This window comes from Delphinus delphis, chromosome 12 (genome assembly GCF_949987515.2).
Source record: "Delphinus delphis chromosome 12, mDelDel1.2, whole genome shotgun sequence".
Classification (NCBI taxonomy): Eukaryota; Metazoa; Chordata; class Mammalia; order Artiodactyla; family Delphinidae; genus Delphinus; species Delphinus delphis.
Window position 1 is genome coordinate 55188375 of NC_082694.2, and position 20881 is coordinate 55209255.

At 37.4% G+C, this 20881-nt stretch overlaps 1 protein-coding gene across 4 annotated transcripts in view; it reads left to right on the forward strand.

The window, feature by feature from the left end:
* THADA (THADA armadillo repeat containing) overlaps window positions 1-20881 on the forward strand; it is a 314824-nt gene that overhangs the window by 43912 nt on the left and 250031 nt on the right. For 3 of the 4 annotated variants that reach the window (XM_060026718.1, XM_060026720.1, XM_060026721.1), the window contains 7 exons: window positions 386-537; window positions 3328-3541; window positions 6206-6341; window positions 6980-7116; window positions 10559-10717; window positions 12131-12288; window positions 20529-20638. In XM_060026718.1, coding sequence (XP_059882701.1) covers window positions 386-537; window positions 3328-3541; window positions 6206-6341; window positions 6980-7116; window positions 10559-10717; window positions 12131-12288; window positions 20529-20638 — 1066 coding nt within the window. The remainder of the gene's footprint in view (window positions 1-385; window positions 538-3327; window positions 3542-6205; window positions 6342-6979; window positions 7117-10558; window positions 10718-12130; window positions 12289-20528; window positions 20639-20881) is intronic. The other variant, XM_060026719.1, reaches the window with a different exon arrangement.

Genomic DNA, 20881 nt, shown 5'->3' on the forward strand with positions numbered 1-20881 from the left:
ATTCAATATCTTGTAATAACCTATAATGGAAAAGAATCTGAAAAGGAGTGTGTGTGTGTGTGTGTGTGTGTGTGTGTGTGTGTGTGTAAATATATATATCTGAATCACTTTGGTGTACACCTGAAACTAACACATTGTATAGGAACTATTCTTCAATTTTTAAAAGTGGTTATTGAAAAATATTTCCTATTTGTAGAATTGTAATACTTATTATTTTATCATTTTAGTAAATAAATTATTGGAAATATTTTTTACGCTGTTGTGGGTAAAATATAAGGTGTGAGTTCTTACATTAATTTTCTATAAATTTGGACACATAATTTCAAAATGTTGATTTCCTTTTCCTGCTGTTCACTTCAAAAAAATTTTTTTTTTAAATTTTTAGGTAGAGTCCAAACAGTATATCAGCTGAGTCATGATATTGATGTTGGTCGTTTCCAAACGCTAATGGAATGTTTAACTGGCACTTTTGAAGAAGTGAAAATTTTAGCATTTGATCTTCTAATGAAGTTACCAAAAACATTTGTACAATTTCAGGTATTTGGACTTTTCTTCTGTTAGTGTAAATGTGGTGTATGCATGAAAACTTTCTATCTTAGCAGCAGTTAAAGCAGTCTGTGGATTGTCCAGGCTCTTTGCATCTGCCTTCTTACTAAATCTTCTGTTTCAGTTATCATTAATACCTCTCCTGTTGCAGGTAGTGGAATGGAGAAGGTAGGGATGGGTAGTGGGGAAGGAGGAAATATTGTAAGAGAAACAAAATCCAAATCAGTGATCTTTGCTTTTTTAAAAAAAATTGTTTTGATAAAAAGGGAGGTGTAGGAGGCAGTAGGTTTTATTGTTTACAAGATTATTGGTAGATTTCAGTTAACTGTGGTCTCCCCAGTTCCCTTGGACATGTTAATATTCGATCAAAACACATCACTTACAGTAACTTGATTTTTTTTTTAGATAATCTCCCTGCATAGTAGACTGGGAAGCTTAGTGTAAATGAGGTAGAGAACATGTTTCTGATCTTCCAACAAGTAATAGCTAAACTGAGACTGAAACTCAGAGTACTTGAGGTTAACAGCATTTTTCTCCCTGGGTGTTGTACCCCATCCCCAGCCCCCATGCTCTTCCTGATGCCTTGCACTTCCCACCATGGGGTGAGAATCAAAGATGGTCTCAGGGGTGAAGGCAAAGCTTGGGGATGGGTCTTCAGGAGACCCTGGTACTTGGCTCTACCCTTGAAGCTTATTCTGGGGCACTGAGGTCACCAGCAGCTGTCGGGTCACTGGCTCTAGAGCTTTGCTGTGGCTCCCTGTTGGAGCTGTATACAGGCCACGGGAGCCTTTAGGGGTGGGAGCTGAGCCATGGTCTGGGCTCTAGCTATTTGGCTCTGTTTAGGTATGGCAGTTTGTAGATGCAGTGGGATTCTGTCGGAGCACATGTCAGAGAGCCTAAGGTGTCTTACCACTGCTTCTGGACGGCATTGCAAAATCTCAAACATTTCTGACTTGGGTTCACATTGAAAGTTGCTCCCTGGTGTCCACCTATCCTGGTGGTCTTTCAGGTGCCCTGATGTGCAGAAACTTCTTTGGTACTTAGGCTGCTAACTTTTGTACTTTATAAGCATTTTTAAAGAAGATGCTTTCTCTTTCTCTGTTTCCCCTTCCACCAACCCTCACCTCTTACCATTCATCTCACTGTAGCTTCGTATCATATGTATAACTATGCCTCATTCCTGGCTAGTATTTTGAGAGTATCTGGAGTGGGGAAAGGTATATATTATGGCACCTATATGAAAGACCTGGTCCTTACATGGACTATGAAGGCCCCTCAGGGGGGCTCTGTGTATCTAATTTGATAAACACATGCTTGGTATATAGACACAACTTAAAGAATTCAGGAAACTTAGTAGCACATATAGCTTGCTATAGGATTCTGGTAGTTATATATTTGGTCTGGCTTGTGTATTAGTAAATGGTCCCAGATTGAAGATTTTAAATTCAAGATTTTAAAATATTAGTTATGTATTATATTTTCAAAGTCTTTCTTTGGGTATACCCTATGTAATATGTAATTAACTTTTTTAATATAGCTAACTTGAAAACATTTTTTGAATGCTAGCCTAATCTCTCTAAGGATCTGTATATTCATATTTTGATGGCATATCTTTCTAATATATGACTTTACTACTCACCTAGTCTCTTGCCCTTCTTTCTTGTGGAGCTACATATCCAAGGTCTTTATATTTTGATTGACCTGAGATGATAGAACAAAGATGCTCTTTTAGATTCCAAAGGCTATTTATTTTGTTTCTTACTAACTGGTTGGTTAGTTTAGGGACTTAACTGTCAGTTACAAAAAATGGTTGAGATGCTTAATTAATTCTTTCTAATATTTATTTAGATTTGAGTTTTAGCCACTGTCTTCCAGTTTTTTAGGTCATAGAAAATTAAACAGCAAATAGCAAAGAATTTAAATAGCAATAGGCTGATATTTGAGTCTATTATTTGATATTAGAAGACATTATTAAATATTGGTATACCTAGATAATGATTTTTTCCCTTATATTAGACAGTTATGAGATAATCCTAGTAGAATCAATATTGTTGAGCAACGAAACCCTAGGTTCCAGTGTGGTGAACATGCAACTTGTCAACTGTGGAGTTGGGACTAGGATCCATGTCTCCTGTCCTCAGCCCTGTACCTTTCCATGTGTATTACAGTGAACTGCCCTTTGTTCTGTCTTCTTGAGGACAGGCTGTGTGAGTGCATGTTTAGATGAGATATAGGTGTGGGAGCTCTAATGCAGAATTTCTGAGGTTGATCTTATCACTTTATTTTTCACACATATACATGGAGCTTTGCTAGGAACAGCCTGGTGAATTTGTATTTTCATATGTATGTGTATTTTTCTCCATTGAACTAGCTGTATGGGAAGGGGGTGGGGAGAAAGGCAGGAGCATGACTCCCAGTAAAACAAATCTTGACATACAGAAGAACTCTGGGCTATATAGAAATAACGAAGATGATCTGGTTATAGTATAGCAGAATTTCTACAGGAAAAAGTATACTTTTGCTGAAGAAAGAGGTACTTAAAAAAAAAAGCTTTATCCGGACTTCCCTGGCAGTCCAGTGGTTAAGACTCTGAACTTCCAATGCAGGGGAACTAAGATCCCGCGTGCCACTTGGCGCAGCCTAAAAAAAAAACAAACTCCAGCCTATATTCAGAGAATTAATGTTCGTATCGGTTGTCAGTTGTGTGGCATAAATATGTGTTATTCCTTCAAATTAAAGAAATGTTTAAGTGATAATGACTGAGTTTCTGCTTTATCCTAGGATTCAGAGAAACTACAAGGCTTATTCCAGGCAGCACTGGAGCTCAGCACAAGCACCAAACCATATGACTGTGTAACAGCTTCCTACCTACTGAACTTCTTAATCTGGCAGAACGCTCTGCCGTCATCTCTGTCTGCTTACTTAAAAACTCAGCGGGTTGCATGTGGAGATGGGGATAAGTCTGCTGCTCTGGTGGAAAGTAACACATTAATAGGTTCGTATTGAGTAAATGACCTTTTGCTCTTATTTATCAAAACCAATATCTTACTTTCTTCACTATCAATATGGTTGGGCTATCTAATGGTTAAGCACTTTGTGGTTTTTTTTTTTTATTTAAGAGTTTACCAGCTTTGTAGTTTACCAGCATATAAGTATATCATGAATTTCTCCTTTTCAAATAAATAGTTTACTCAACTATATTGCGTCTAAATAGAGGATTCACGTTAAATAAGTACATATGCAAATGTACATTAATAGAGCTTTTATTTAAATAAGACCTCTTTCTCTACCAAAAATGTACTTTTTTTCTACAGAAATTTTACTATGACTATAGCCAAATCATCTTTGTTAATTCTATATAGAGCAGAGTTCCTTTGTCTGTTGGGGTTTATGTTTTAACTGGCTGTCATACCCTTGCCTTTTACTCTTCCCATATAGCCAGTTCCAAAACCTAGGGTCTGAGTTCATTTAGATCTAATGATTTTAAACAAATATTTGTTGGGGGTTCATGTAGTTAATTTTATCCTAGTAAATCTTCATTTTGGAATTGTACTATAAATAAGGATAGGTAGAGATTTTTATTAAACAAAACAGAGGTCAGATGTTGAAAGAGAGTTGACAATTATTCTCTCCAAGATAGTAGAAAAAGCCATGAAAAAGAGAACTAATAATGGGAGAAAATTAGGAGGCCATGGATAGTTCTGGTGGAAATGTGGCCATAGAGCTGGGGATAGAGAGATGACAGTGCCATGGAACATGACGTGCCGAACTCTAATTGCTTCAGGGCTGGATTCCAGAGGAGACCCCGATAAGATGATAAGAAGAGGTCTGCAATTGGGGTGAACTGGGGAGTTCATACTTCATGTAAAGCCTTTCAAATTTAAGACATTTTTAAACTTTTTGAAATATTTCAAACATACAAAGAATATTTAAATATATAGGATTTAAATAGTAATAATATAAAAATTTCACAAGTTCTGTCCCCAAGCTAGGTAATAACACTCAGCTTAAGAAGTATTGATACAACAGCACCCATAACTTTGAAGCCTCTTCTTTATCCTAGCTCCCTCCTCCTACCATGTAATTACTGCCCTATGTTTTCCTTCCTTCCTTCTTCCCTCCCTCCCTCGCTTTCTCCCTCTCTCCCTTCTGCTGTGCCAGGTCTTAGTTGTGGCATGCAGTCTTCTTAATTGTGGCATATGAACTCTTAGTTGCATGCCATATGCTGCATGCATGTGAGATCTAGTTCCCCGACTAGGGATCGAACCTGGGCCCCCTGCATTGGGAGTGCAGATTCTTACCCACTGGACCACTAGGGAAGTCCCTCCTATACACTGTTGATGGGAATGTAGAATGGTCTGGCCCCTTTGGAAAACAATCTGGTAGTTTCTTGAAAGGTTAAACATATAATTACCATATGACTCCACAGTTCCTCTCTTGGGCATTGTCTTAATCAGCTCAGGCTGCTATAACAAGATACCGTAAAGTGGGTGGCTTAAACAATAGGCATTTATTTCTCACACTTCTGGACGCTGGGAAGGTTAAGATTAAGGTGCCAACAGATTTGGTTCCTGGTGAGAACCCTTTTCCTAGTTTGTAACAGCAGCCGTCTCAGTCTGTGCTCACATGGAGGAGAGAGTAAGCTCTGGTCTGTCTTCCTCTTCTTATAAGGACACTAATCCCATCCTGGGGGTCCCACCCTCATGACTCAGCTAAACTTGATTACTTCCTAAAGATTCCACCTTTAAATTTCTTTGCATTGAGGGTGAGGGTTTCAGCATGAATTTGCGGGGGGGGGGGGCAAGCAGGGACACACAAACATTCAGTCCATAATGGTCATATACTTAAGAAAAATGAAAACTATGTCCAGACAAAAACTTGTGCATGAATGTTCATAGCAGCATGATTCTTAATAGCCAAAAAGTGGAAACAACTCACATGTCCATCATCTGATAAATGGATAAATAAAAGGTGGTATATCCATACAATGGACTGTTACTGAGCTGTTAAAAGTAATGAAATATTAATATATGCTACAACATGGATGAACTTTGAAAGAAGCCACATATTGTATGATTCCATTTATATGGTATGTCCAGAATAGGCAGAAAATGCTTAAGTGGTTGCCTAGGACTGGGGAAGGTGAGAGGTGCAGGGAGGGGAGTGACTGATAATGGGTGAGACTTTTTTGAGGGGGGGAGGATGAGAATGTTCTAAAATTGACTGTGGTGGTGGTTGCACATAGCTGTGAATATCCTAAAAATCCTTGACTTGTACACTTTAAGTGTATAAATTGTATGGTATATGAGTAATAGATCAGTAAAGCCATTGTTTTTTAAAATCTGTCCAAATAGCACATGGCACATAGGCCTGGGGTCTCTTAACCCAGGTAGAGGATGTCTAGGAGAAATGATCCAGAATGAATGCTGTAAATGGATCCAGGAAGTTAGGGCAAAGACACAGTACTACCTTAACTGGAAATGGAGAACAGGCTGGATAACCTTGAAAGATCTCTTTTTTCATTCAAAAACCTCTAGTATAAAGTTCAACTGAGTTGGGTGCTTTCGTGGAAACTGTTCTGCTGTGTACAAATTTGTAAATGTGTTTTTAAACTGGCGTTATTTTGGTGGGTTTTGGTGGGTTTTTTTGCTTTTTCTAGTTATCAAATGCTTGTTGGAAAATCTTGAGGAAGAAGTATCTCGGGCTGAAAATTCTCTGCTTCAGGCAGCAGCATCGTTTCCAATGTACGGGCGGGTCCACTGTATAACAGGAGCTTTGCGGAAGCTAGCTCTAAAGTAAGTATATCCCCCCCGCTCTTTCCTCAGTACTCACTTCTGAGCTTTAAACACTTATTGGAATGTGTCCTGGGAAAGGAACATATTGCCTTAAAGGTAATTAAAAATTAGATTTTAAAATGTACATATAGGGCTTCCCTGGTGGTGCAGTGGTTAAGAATCTGCCTGCCAATGCAGGGGATACAGGTTTGAGCCCTGGTCCGGGAAGATCCCACATGCTGCGGAGCAACTGAGCCCGTGTGCCACAACTACTGAGCCTGTGCTCTAGAGCCCGTGAGCCACAACTACTGAAGCCCACGAGCCACAACTACTGAAGCCTGTGCGCCTAGAGCCCGTGCTCTGAAACAAGAGAAGCCACTGCAATGAGAAGCCCACGCACTGCAACGAAGAGTAGCCACCGCTCACCGCAACTAGGGAAAGCCCGTGTACAGCAGCAAAGACCCAACACAGCCAAAGATAAATAAATAAATAACTTTATTTAAAAAAATACATATATACACATATTTTTATGTCTTAAATATTTTATAGATTGCACGATTTTGAAACCCAAATTCTTTTGACCCCTTTTGTCTATTAATTTCATCTTGAAAATGTGATTTTTGCTCTTAGTGTAAACTACCCTAATGTCTTTGTTGCAGCAGCCTGCAGTTGGTGAATGAGTGGAGACCCGTGGTGGAGAAGCTCCTTGTGACGTCCTACAGGCTTTCCGCCGTGGTGTCTCCAGTTATTCAGAGCTCCTCCCCAGAAGGCCTCATCCCCATGGACACTGATGCAGGTCAGTAAATGAAGAAAGCTAGAATTACTATGTTTTTTCCCCTAATCATTTCTTCAGAGAGATACAGAGGCTAAATAGGGGGAAAAGAAATTATTATTATGACTAGTGATATTTCTGCCTTTTTAGTAATATTTTTAACTATGAAAAAATAACCAAAATAAATAAATAGCCAGGTGATCAGCAAGGTACTTCCTCTTCTGGGATGAATTGGGTTTTATAATATATCATTTCAGAATACAACCTACCAGGGTTGTATTCTGGCAGGCAGTATAAAAATTAGAGAGAAGTTGATGGGGTTCAGTCAGAGAAGGCAACTTGTTAGAAATCTGAATAGGCAAAGACCATTGGACATACAAAGACCATTTAATTTAAAAAAAAAAAAAATTGGAGGAGATAGTCAAAATGCCCAAAACCGAACTCATGAACTTTCATCTGTCTTTTCCTTCCCAACTCTTGTATTTTTGCAAATGGCCCTACCAGAGACCTGTTTATGCAAGTCAGGAGCCTAGGGCTGCTTGACATCTCCCCTTTGCTCCTTATATCTAGCCTGTCTCCACGTTCTTTCAGTGGTGCCCCTTAAATAGCTTTCAAATCTCTTTTTCTTTTATCTGCATCTTCTTACCTTACTGTAGGCTTTTATCCTCTCTTGTTTCCCCACATCTACTTTTATCTCCTTCCATTTCCTTTTTACCACATCCAAAGTAATCTTTTCTAGTCATATAATCTATCATGTTACACATAATCTTTACTTAACCCTGTGCTCTGCCCACCCCCTCTTCCTTTTTATTTAAAATACGTTAGTGACCAGGTCCTGTAATAGTTTTGCTCCTGCTACCTTGCCAGTCTTGTCTCTTAGCATTCTCCCTTTCTCATAGATTTCTCCTTCATGGAGTTGTTGCAGTTTAACAGGAATCTTGTCTGTTTTCCTCCCTTGTGCTTAGCACAGTGCCTGGCAGAAGGAGGTACACTATCAATAGTTGTTAGAATGAATGAACAATTCCTGAAAGTATAGGAACTAAATTCAGTGCCTGGGATGCCCTTGGTGGTATGTGTATACAGCAGTTCCCTCTTAATCTGAGGGCTATATGATCCAGGACCCCCAGTGGATGCCTGACAGTGCAGATAGTACCAAACCCTATACAGACTGTGTTTTTTCCTATACATACATACTTATGTTAAAATTTAATTTATAGATTAGGCACAGTAAGAGATTAACAATGATAACCAATAATAACAGAATAATTATAACAGTATACTGTAATAAAAGTTATGTGAATGTGGTCTCTCTCTGTTTCTCTCAAAAAATCTTACCACATTGTGCTCACCCTTTTTCTTGTGTGGATGTGAGATGATAAAATGCCTGTGTGATGAGGTGAAGTGAGGTGAATGACGTAGGCATTATGACGTAGTGTTAGGCTACTGTTGACCTCCTGGCGATACATCAGAAGGAGGAGCCCTGACGATGTTGGTGGTTGGATGTCAGCTGCAGACGATGTTGATGGTTGCGGATCCCAGGTGGGATGGAGAGGGACAGTGTGAGGGGATTACTGGATCTGTACTACAACAGGCCAGAAGGGATTGGCCGTTAAAGGTATATACTAACATGAACGTTCCTTTGAACACCTAGAAAATCATGAAGTAAATTTATATTTTGGTGTTGAAGTAAAGTTGGTGAATGCATTTTGGAGTGCAAATGAGAGGCTTCTATTAAAAACATACTGAGTAAATCATAAACACACACTGCATCATACAATACAATACTTTGGGCCGATAATTAAACTAATCTAGAGTTGTGTGGTTGCATAGAAAATGTTACGTTTTGTTCTCCACTAAAAATGAGTTGGAAGGTTGGTGGTGGTTCATGATACTAAGATACAGTTACAGATTTATTTTGACTGATAGTCTAAATACTAAAATTTGTTGGTTTAGTTTTCCTACTTAAACAGTGCATAGGAATAAAGAACATCCAGTCTGATCGCTAATATTTGGATCAGGCCATACCAATATATTTTGGGTGAGAAATCTTGAATGTTTGTCACCAGTTGTGGGTAGGGCCTTCAGAGTATGCTAAAATTTTGTTTGTTATTAAAGTTTTAAAATATCTGTCAGTCTCAAAAACTGTCTATGGTCCACTAACTTTTCCTTAATTTTGCCTTTTTTCCTCTGGTTGTCTCCATTTTTCTTATGTCTTTCCCATGTTATCTGCCATGCATTCTGAATTCTTTGAAAAAAGTCTCCCCTGAAAGCCACAAAAATGGTTCTTAAAATTTTATTCTGGTTACCCCTCTCTTTTTTCTTAATCTTTCTATGGTTTCTTTTTGGGCCAGTGTTACTTTCTCGTGGCTATCAAAATTTGTTTTTGGCAAAATTTCATGGAAGCCACAAGTGAACATAAGATGTTGGCTGAACCATTATGATACCAGTTTGGGTCTTTGTATTTCCCATAATACCTAAAATATAAGTGTGTATAATAGGTATACAGTAAGTAACCCATTCTTTGATTTGTTAATTGGTTTTAGATGATTACCTGTTGTTATTTTCTTTCAAAATCTGAGCCTGCCTAGCTCTTTATTACCTAGTCATCCATAAATTCCTTCAGCCCATGTTACTGAACCTCTGCCATGACCCAGTTTCTGTTCTAGGCACTAGCAGTTGAGCAGTGAACGAAGTCTTGCATTCGTGAAGTTTACATTTCCTAATCCAGCGAGTGCTTACTAAGAAATAAAAATGAATTTTAATATAATACTAGGACTGGAAATCTAACTTAGAAAGTAGTATATTACTTATTCATTTCAAAGCCAAATATGGAGTTTTCATGGTATTCCTGGGCCATAAAAGATTATTTTTGTTGGTAGTGGGGTTTCTTACCTCTTAAAACAAAATTCATTGAAATTTATTGCTCTTCCTTCATCTATTTGAGCACTGTATTTGAGATTCTTAGACAACACTGAGAAAAGCAATGTAAGGGAGATGGCAGCCTTTGTCTATGGACAGTTTCTGTTGTGCTTTTTTGTCCAATCTTCATCCTATTTAAAATAGTCACCATATTTTGAAAGTACACTCAAGTGTCATGAAGACCTTATATAAATAATTTTCACATTATCCATCCTATGAGTCCCTTCTTATAGTGCTAATTATCAAGTACTGAAAATTAGAAAATTTTTCTTTGGCTGTACGCGGGCCTCTCACCGTTGCGGAGCACAGGCTCTGGACGCGCAGGCCCAGCGGCCATGGCTCATGGGGCCAGCCGCTCCGCGGCATGTGGGATCCTCCCAGACCAGGGCACGAACCTGTGTCCCGTGCATCAGCAGGCGGACTCTCAACCACTGCGCCACCAGGGAAGCCCTGAAAATTACAAAATTTTTGAGGGCAAATACCCGCGAGGGACGTCTTCATGTGATGTGGAACTGGGGTTTTACATAATCTCATCTCTCTCCCTCAGAGTCAGCAAGCCGCTTGCAGACGATTTTGAATGAGATTCAGCCCCGAGATACTAATGATTATTTCAATCGAGCTAAAATTTTGAAAGAATGTGATAGCTTTGATTTGGAGGACTTGAGTGCCAGTGTACCGAATATTGATACTTCTGCAGAAATCAAAGGTATATATAAAATCAGCATTGTAGTCAGTATTTAAGCGACAAATAAAATGTGCAAAATGCTCTTTTTCTATAGTAAATCAGAGGCTGCAAATGTGTGTAGTACACTTCTAGAAAACAAAGTCTTTTTTGAGCTTATAAATGATTTATTTTGGGGAATGAGTTTATAAGACTTTACCAGAAAATGGTGTTCACCAGTGCAGTGTATAAGGTGCTTCAGCAAAAAGCCTTTGAGTACTGAAACCTGTCTTGACAGCCAGGTGATGTAGGAACAGTGATGCACAGTGAACTTGGGTTTGGGGAGCAGTCTGCTTCTCCCAGCACTATGGTTTGATGTTGTGAGAGTCCTTGTAGTCAGTCAAACAGCCTTTTAAGGAAACAAATTTATGACTCAGAGAAATGTGAGCTGCTCTGTTGTACCAGGCCTCCAGAATTCAAATTCTTACTGTTTGTTTTCTCATTAGTTCTTTTATAATTTTCTATAATGCTGTAAAAAGTCATCAGAAGCAGTAATATCTTATTTATTTATAACATATTCTACATTCTCCACTAGATGGGGATATTGTCTTGTAAAAATTTCTCTTTATGGTTTTTTTTTTTTTTTTTAATTACACAAAATAACACAAATGTATGCTTGTAATAGTTTCAAATAATACGGAGATAAATATGAATTAAAAACAAATTAATTTTGTTTTCTTTCATTTTCTTATTTCCTCCTCAATCCTACTTCATCCCTCTTTAGTATACATCATTTCAGACCAATTTTATGTATTTAAGTGTATGTACATTTATCCTTTGAGTTTAGTGGCCTTTTAAAAGACAAATGGGATTACGTTAAAAAGTTTATTTTGTTAACTTACATTTTAAATTTAATAGCTTCTTTTGGATATTTTTTTTAATGTCAGTACTAAAATATTTCTAAAGCTAGAAGAAGAGAGTAAGGATTCTTATAGCTAATTGACCGTGGAATTTAAATATATTTTGAAAGAGAATTTGTATTTTCCTTTGAAAGAAAAGTCGTATCCTATTCTTTTACTGACATAGCAGCCACCCTCACCAAAACAAATAATAAAATACATTTATTATAGTCATATTTTATGGATAACTGAGAGGCAGGAAGAGTTTGTTTCATTAACTTCCAAAGGTTAGACTTCGGTTTTAGAATAATATTGTGTTTTATTTTTAAATTTATTTTGAATATAGTATATTAAATAAAATACTGTGATTCCTACCCATAACACATTCCCAACAAATGTTAGTTATTTTCTCCTGAATAAATATAGCATATGCCAAATTGGTTTGTTCAAGCAGATTATTCTTGGGGAAATTATGAATAAGCTTGTTCTAAGAAACCTGGGATGTGAGTAATCAAGTGCCTAGTGTTGCAATAGTTTTTTTTTTTTTTTATTTTTTAAGGTAAAGAAGGAAAAACATGTGACGTAACTGCTCAGATGGTGCTGGTATGTTGTTGGAGAAGCATGAAGGAAGTCGCTTTACTGTTAGGCTCACTGTGCCAGCTTCTACCCATGCGGTCTGTGCCAGAATCTCCTGATGGATTATTGACAGTGAAACAGGTAGGGTAGCTGTTTATTCCACCTGGTATAATTTCTGGTCAAAGCATAAATCACAAACTTTTATTTAAAAGTTAAATAACTTAAAAAAAAATTTTTTAATAACTTAAAAAACAATTTTAACATTTTTCTTGAATAAAATCTTACAGATGTCAACTGAAGAAAGTTCATTAAAGTATAGGAATTGGATCTTGCAATCCGTTTCCAAACTTTGGCATTTTTAGAAATGTTTTTATTTTTCTAAGTTATATAAATAATGATAGCTTTTACCTCACTTTTAACTTCAGTATTAACATTTGAATTTTTATTTCTCCATTGAACACACACAAACTTAAAATTCAAATGTAAATGAAATTGTCTATTTAGTAAAATTCCACAAACCTCTTAAATTTTGCAAAGAAAAAATATATATATATTTTTTCTTTATATACTGGTTGATTATGGATCTCATGTTTCCCTCTACATTGATGATAAAGTTGTAGTTACTTTGGTTTTTTTGGCTGACTTTTAAGACCACAAAGTCAGTTCCATCTGGGACTATTCAAGTGACTTGAGTGCAGTGTTTATAAGAAATTAGCTTACCACAAGCATTTCATTTGGAAATATTTTAGATTTATTAGATTTCTGTTTTTAATTGATTCCCTCTTCCTTTCCATATGGTTTCAACAAATCCATTTCCCACCATTTTCCAGCAAAGATACATAACATGTACTTTCATTTTTAACCTTTTTCAAATAAAGATAATTTCTCCCGTAGGGTGTTATGACATTTAAGAACAAAACAAATATTGTAGTATGCTAATGCTGATTATTTCTGTAATAACCATGTGACCAGTTCCATGGAAATAATGCTAATATTTTTATTCTCACACTCTCTGTGGCTGATATGTTTGCATCTGGTTAACAGCTGGGCTTGTGATGTTGCAAGGCTCTGAGACAGAGAACGGCAGAGGGGAACAGAACACTGCCAGCTTCATTATGTTCCTTATTCTCTTCCAAATCAAACAGGCGTTAGTGTCCTAGAGTTACTTGCAGTCCTTACTGGTGACTGGCTGGAGTGCCAGTGCCAGCGTCTTTGCTGGGGAATCCAGCTATGATTAATGGTTACTTCACTGATGTTCACCATCTCACTAAGAAGTAAATATGGGCTAGAGCCCCTTGACTTCTCAACTTTTCAAGGACAAGTTAAAACATCTAGTGTTTTAGGTTTGTTGGCCAGTGTTTAAAAACAAAATTAAGGGAAACATATTTTACTTTTACTATAACTGAGAAAGACCTGAAAGCTTCCTGTGAAAATCATTTTGCCCTGACACCTTTTACAGAGCACCCAAATCTTATGAAGTTATATGGGATATCCAGGTTAAATTGGGAATTAATTTTTTAAAATTGGGAACTAATATAAAATAGAAGAGATGTTTGTAAAACAACAACAATAACAAAGAGAGGCTCTTATAAACCAAAGAACTCTTCTGATGACTGTTTTCTTGAATAAGAAATAGAATCCTGTTTTTCTGTAAAATATCCATTTCCATTCTAATAAGGTCCAGTCATTTCTCCATGTCGCCATTCATGTGGTGACCCCACATATATATGTTTGAGAAGAAATTAATGACTGAGTGAGTGAACAAGAGTGTATGTGATGGCACGGTTCTGACATTGAAACCCTGCCCTCTGTGGAAAACTTTAGTCTTGATCATGCTAAATTTTACTAAAAAAATTAAAATGCTCTTAAAAAAATTATTAATTTTTTTACATTTAAAAAAATGCAGGGACATTTAGTCAATGAAATCTAAAGTTATCAAGAAATTAGTATTACTTATATTACTAGAGGATTCCTGCTTTTAAACATATAGTTTTGTTCCGTGAAATTCCTTTAAACTAAACATATTCCTATGTATTTAGTACTTTTAAGAGTTAAAAATATAAATGACAGAGAAGAATGCAGTCTGCATTGGAGTGCTGGGGCCACACCTAGGGTCTACCTTCCTTCCAAGGGCATAGCCGCCCTGGCATCACTAGTTCTTCTGTGCACCTAGTGGCAAAGCTACAAATGTACGCGTCAACAGTGTAGGTGAATGTGACCACAAGAGACCTGCAGAGGCAGGGAAGTGACTTACGGGCAGAATGCTCCGCGTTGTTGGGGAGAATTGGGAACTTGGATTTCTCATTAACAAGAATCATAAAAACCATGATCTCCTTTTCTCTCAGTGGATGAAGGAAGTTGTTCTATAGAACCTGAAATACTGGTGTTCAGCCTGTTGCTTCTCTTGCTCTCCACTCACCCTTCACTACTGAAAAAGGAATAGGATTCTACTGCCATTTTATATTTGAGGTCTCACATTTTGACGACGGAGAGGATTTCTCATGGAACTCAGCTCCTTTAAGCCCATCCTGATTTTACAGCCCTTTGTTAAAGGGGTGACAACTTCCATCCCCCATACATGAGTATAGTTTATACTAGGCCAGCAGGTGGTGAGACTCCAATTTGGGGATTTTTGCTGCTGTACGAGGAGAGGAGCTGGTGCTCGCTTATAATTCTGAGTATTCAGTGCTGTATTCACATACTGTTGGAGCTGGAAGGCTCACAGAGATGATATTATCCAGCTCTCTTGCACAAGGGGAGACTGAAGCCCTTGGATGTTACCTGGTTTGCCCAAGATCACAAAGCTGGTTTGTGGCAGCTCTGGGACAGGAACCTGATTCTTCTGCTTCCCAGCCTGTATTCCGACATGACACAGTGCTGCCTTTGTTCTGAATGGCTCATTTAATTTTTCTTTAAATTTAATTTTCCCAGCTTCCCATAGCCAACCAGATTTTTGCAAGCAACAGGACAGTAAGGCAACTTGCTACTGAACTTTATAGCAAATGATCCATTCCCTTAGATGATTGCTTGTGAAGGAGTGTGTCCTCTGCGACTTCATCAAGAAGAAAATGTGTTCATTCAGAGGCATGTCTGACCCTTCTCCTGCGCTGTAATCACATTATGAAAGGTTCTTTCATAATGTCCCTGTCCGAGAGGCAGAGATAAAACCAGCTTTGAGGGATGTAAGTCGAGACCCTTAAAGAGTGAGCAGTGCATGCAACCTTATCTCACAAACTTCCTGACTGGTGTGTGTCTGGGTTTCAAGCTGGGTGCTTTGCTGATGCAGAGCTTTTGCTTGATACATTGTTGGTCCTCTTTCCATGGGATATCGGATACCCAGTACCTACTGATTTTTTTAAACTTCCTCTACCTGGACTATCAGTTCATATGTTTATATATTTCCCCTAATATTCCTAAAAAGAAGCTTTTGGGTAGATTTTTTTTTTAATGTACCTGCTTTCTGCTTCCTAGGAATTATTGCCACAGAAATCACGTGATTAAGAATAATTACCAACTATTAGAAATGAGCAATTTTAAAAACTCCTACTTTAGATTCTATTGTAATTTTCATGATGTACATGGCTAACTGGGTTTATATGGTCCCTCAGTACCTTTTGTTACTGTTTTAGGTTTTTGTTAATGAACTGTAAGTGGGATGTATGTTTATTAGCATTTGTCAGTCTTAAAGAAATTACCTTTTGTATTTTCTTTTACCAAAGTTTATTTTTTAGAAATTATGAGTAAGTATTCATTGAACTGTGCTGAATGCAGGTTACCATTTTTAAGCTGTGAAGTGAAGTTGAGCATGTAATTACATCATTTAGTCAACTATTTATTGACTGCCTTACTACAAGGGTGTTGTGGGAATATTAAGAAATAGAATATGTGGTTCTCTGAGCTCAAAGGGCTTGGAAATGTAATAGGGGATACAAGACAAATTCATTTCAAAAAGTCAGACTAAAAGGCAACTGTTAAAATGGCACATGGTTAAGGATTTGCCAGAAAACAAAGAATAAACGTTCTGGTGGGAAGATGTCTGAATACCAGGAAACCATCATCTTTGTTATTATGTAGGACAATGTTTGGGCTTTCACGAAATCCCAAGTGTTAGTAGGAAATCACTATAGTAGAGAATGTCCAGTTTAAGATGTTAATTATCTTACTGTAGTATAAACTTTTATAAACTATTCCATTTAACCAAAGTGGAATTAGAAACTCCTGTTGACATTCCTAAGGTTGTGGCTGTGTCTTTTTTTTTTTTTTTTAGTGGTACGCAGGCCTCTCACTGTTGTGGCCTCTCCCGTTGCGGAGCACAGGCTCCGGACACGCAGACTCAGTGGCCATGGCTCACGGGCCCAGCCGCTCCGCGGCATGTGGGATCCTCCCAGACCGGGGCACGAACCCGTGTCCCCTGCATCGGCAGGCAGACTCAACCACTGCGCCACCAGGGAAGCCCGTGGCTGTGTCTTAAAGTAAAATTTAAATTAAGGTTTAGGGGTTAAGTCTCACTACTTGATGACACAAAATGAAAACAAAAATTGACATTTAGCAATATTGATTGCTATGCTCTACCAAGTACTCTGCTAAATGCTTATTTGCATAATCTCATTTATTTCTCAGAATAATCCTGTGAAGTAGGTTCTAGTTTTATCCCCATTTCACAGATGAGAGAACTCTGTTACTTATGTAATTAGCTTGTATTGGTAAGGAGGCTGAGCAGGGTTCCTGAACTCAGCCCTCTTGGCTCCAGAATCCCAGATCTTAACCACTGCACATGCTCTTTGTAGAAATGTCCCACCTGTATACTTGAATCTTTATGGACTTACTAACTCATAATGAGGGGAATTAGCTTTGATTTTTCTACTGTATTTCTCTCTACTATCTAGATAAAGGACAAACAAAAAATGTATTTACATTTGCCCTTTGTGGGTTTTATGCTCTAGGTGAGCATTTAGCTCCCCTGTTTGGTCTGTTGGTGAATTATAGGTGCCTAGAGACATGGCACGTAGCTAGTCTGTTGGTGAATTATAGGTGCCTAGAGACATAGCATGTAGCTCTCCTCCCCTGTGGAAATTTATACCCTGTAAATCCATAAAGCATGTTAATTTGCCTATAGAAGTAGGTTTTATGGAAGGTTAGAACCAGGATATACTAAACTTAAAAAGATAGTGATTAGAATTTCATTTTAAGAATAGAAATCAGTGCCCTTTTTTTCCCATATTTAATTGTCTTTCAGAAATTCTGAGATATATATTATTTATTAAGAAAATATTTTGTAAAGACATCATCCATGTTAAAAGAAAAGTTTTTATGAACTTTAAATAGGAGCTATGTATCTAATAGATTGAAAGGCAATCGAGTTGAATTTTCAGAGGAGTTATTCATTTTTTAAATAAAATTTTGAAATTCTTTTTCTGATTCTACTGTTGTCATAAGTTTCTACAGGGTTAAATATGTTCCCTATAGTCTGATCATCCAAGGGGAGAGTGTCAGCATGGCCCCTGTTCCCTGTCCAGCTACTCATGGACCACATTGCCCTGTTGACTCCTCCCACCCACTGTGATAGGGTACATCCCTACCTTGCAACCCTGTCTTCTTCCACTATTTTCTAGCATGAAATCTTGAGGCCATTCAGCCAGGTCTGCTATCACTCTCCTGTATAGTCTGTGTTCATTCATGTAAAAAGACCCAGTGAAGTGTCTGACAGGTAGCGGATACTTAATAAATGTTTGTTCATTTATTCTAGTATGCCAGCTTCTTCTCATGTTAATTATCCTTTTCTGTATTGGTTCACTCATGTATATCCTGTTTAAGGTCTGGCCATGAAGCTTTTTCTAATTATTCATTTCAATGCAAAAAGAGCTGTCATTTCTTAGTGCTGTTAAGCTTTGCTGTTAAGCTTCTGATGGGTACCATCCAGAATATTGGTTTTCTCTGAAAGCCTTCGGAGGACAAACACCTTGTTTTGTTCTTTGTCTACCCAGCACTAAGCTGCTAAGCATTTGACAGGGTGCTAAAAAAGTACTTACTGTCTGATTAATAGAAATATACTCTCTTCAAAGGGAAAAATTCATATTAAGCCTGGGTGTTACCTAGGTGGGTTTGTTGGGAAATTAAGTGCAAAATGGAATGAGAAAAAATGGTCTACCTCTCACTTGTGTCTTTAGAATCTCATTCTGTTTTCTGAGGCCAGGATTACCTAGGGTTGAGGTCTACCCTTCAGAAGAGAGACCATCCACTGGTCTCATTCACCTCTGAGGTCTTTGATATTATTATATGCCTTTTGGTTTAAGCCCCTTTGAAGGGAGTTAAGGTAAAGGAAGCAATGAAAATCTGATCTTTGTTTAAGAACTAGATTGTAAGTCCACAGAGAAGCACTTTACCAGTAACATTTCTGTTTTCCTGAAGTATGTTTTAATATCTGTAACATTAAAAAAAGATTAAGGATGTTAGAGAGACCCCAGCTCTATGACTTCCTGTTTTTATTTTTTGTGCCTTAGTACACCTTTTTATAAATCTTCTTTTGTTTCTCTAATAATAGAAATGATGGTCATAACAAGTTAGTTAACTGATGTTTCTTCTGGTCCTGTTTTGTAGGGTTATTGAGCTTCAGGTGTGTCTTGGGGGTTAAATTCAGATTTTGTGCTTGATAATTCTGTTCAAAATATACTCTGAAATTACGTATTGAAGGTAAAATGATAAGGCTTACCCTGACTCCTGATTTTTGACGACTAGTAGTATGTAGCTTGTAAAAAATATTAAAAATTAGGGATATCATCAGCTCTTCACCTGAAAACTTTAGCTGAAGAACATGACATGGCACTCTTTGGGGATATTAAATTGTTAGAATTTAAAAACTTCTGTTATATCCTGCTTTTCTGGTTCTTTCTTGATCTCATATCTGATTCTTATTTCTCTAAATGTATCACCCGTCTTTCTATAATCATATGTATTCTGAGTTTAGAGTATGTCGTTAGCTTTCTTCTATTTGGAAATCCAGACAGAGGTCCCGTTGAACTGAATTGGTTTATAAGTTAAGGGCCTGTGCTGAGCTTTTAGATTTATTAACTCATTTTAATACACAATCTGTGAGGCAAGTGCTATTATTATTCCCAGTTTATAGATGAGACTGAGGCAGTTGCCCATGGTTACACGTTTAACTACTCTTTCTACTGTTTATCATCTCTAATGTGTGCAGAATACCAGTCACTGTGCTGAGGCAGAAGTTGTTTCTAGATAAGCCTATGTGAGCTATCTTGGGTTAGCTTGCTTTTTCACCATTCTGTGGCCTGCTGGGGAGACCTGGATCAAGAGAGTGCCAGTTGTAGCTTTGGTCCTGAGTTTTATACAAAATCTGGATTCTCTAAAGCTTATCAGCTACCAAATCTTATGGTATAAATGTAGAATCAACCCAACCACTTTAACAGTTAATGCTGTACAAAACTTCATCAGCAACTAATTGTCAGTCATGTCTTCTTTAAAGTAGATTGTCATATTTGTTATTTGTTTAAACTTGCATGGAGAAAAGCAGCATGTATGAAAGTGATTGGGTAGCATTCTGGAAAACTCCATGGTTCTGACTCAAAGTGAAGCCTGTCAATTTTCAGGAGGCCCTTTGCACACTAAATCTTGTGTGGCCATTAATATTTGTCTATCTCTAAAAGGTAATTATTGGGAAGTATTGTTTAATGGGTTGGAGTTTCAGTTTGGGAAGATGAAAAATATTCTGTAGATAGATGGTGGTTGCACAGGAAAGTGAATATACTGAATGCCACTGAACTGTACACTTAAAAACGGTTAAAATGGTAAATTTTATGTTATGTATATTTTAACCATAATAGAAAAAAAATTTTTTTGAAGAGGGGAGTAAAAGGTAATTACTTCACCTAGGCCTAGGTTTGTGAGGTTGTCACCTTGTGTGATTTGCTGTTGGTGTTGAATGATATGAGCTAACAAAGAGAACACAGCAAGATTTGTGAAGCTGGCATAGGGAGGCAGTTCTAGCCTAGCAGTTAAAGATGGCCAACTCTGGAGCCAGATTGCCTGGATTTATGTACTGGTTCTACCATCTACTTGCTGTATGACCTTGAATAAGTTACTTGCCCTTTCTGGGCCTCATTTTTCCCAGTTGTAGAGTGGAGATAATAATAGTGCTTTTTTCATGGAATTGTTGTGAGAATTAATTGTGATAGTATAAAACGCTTAAAATATTACCTGTTGCATAATAGGTGCTAAGTGGATGGGCATTGAGACCTGAGTTCTAAATAATCTTACTAAAAATAAATAAATAAATAAGTAAGTAAATAAATGGCGTTACTGACATAAATACATCTGTCAGTGTAAACATAAATGGCATATTTATTTTTGATTTTGTTTTGAAGGTAAAAGAAATAGGAGATTACTTTAAACAGCACCTTTTACAGTCCAGGCACAGAGGAGCATTTGAACTGGCTTACACTGGCTTTGTGAAACTCACCGAAATCCTAAACAGGTAAAACAAAGCAAATATCCCTTTAATTTTAAAAAGATTAAATGCACAAACCATGTGCTCAAAGTAGAATTTAGTTGTGTCTTTTGATGTTTAAAAGAACAGGACTTAGTTGGCTTCAAAACTCTTGGAAGAAATTGTTTTCTTAGGTTTCATTGTATGATTTACTGCAGATGATGGAGTGAAATGTCCAAACCCAGTCACTCTCTTATTGAAACGTGATTTGACACAAACTCAAAGATTTTG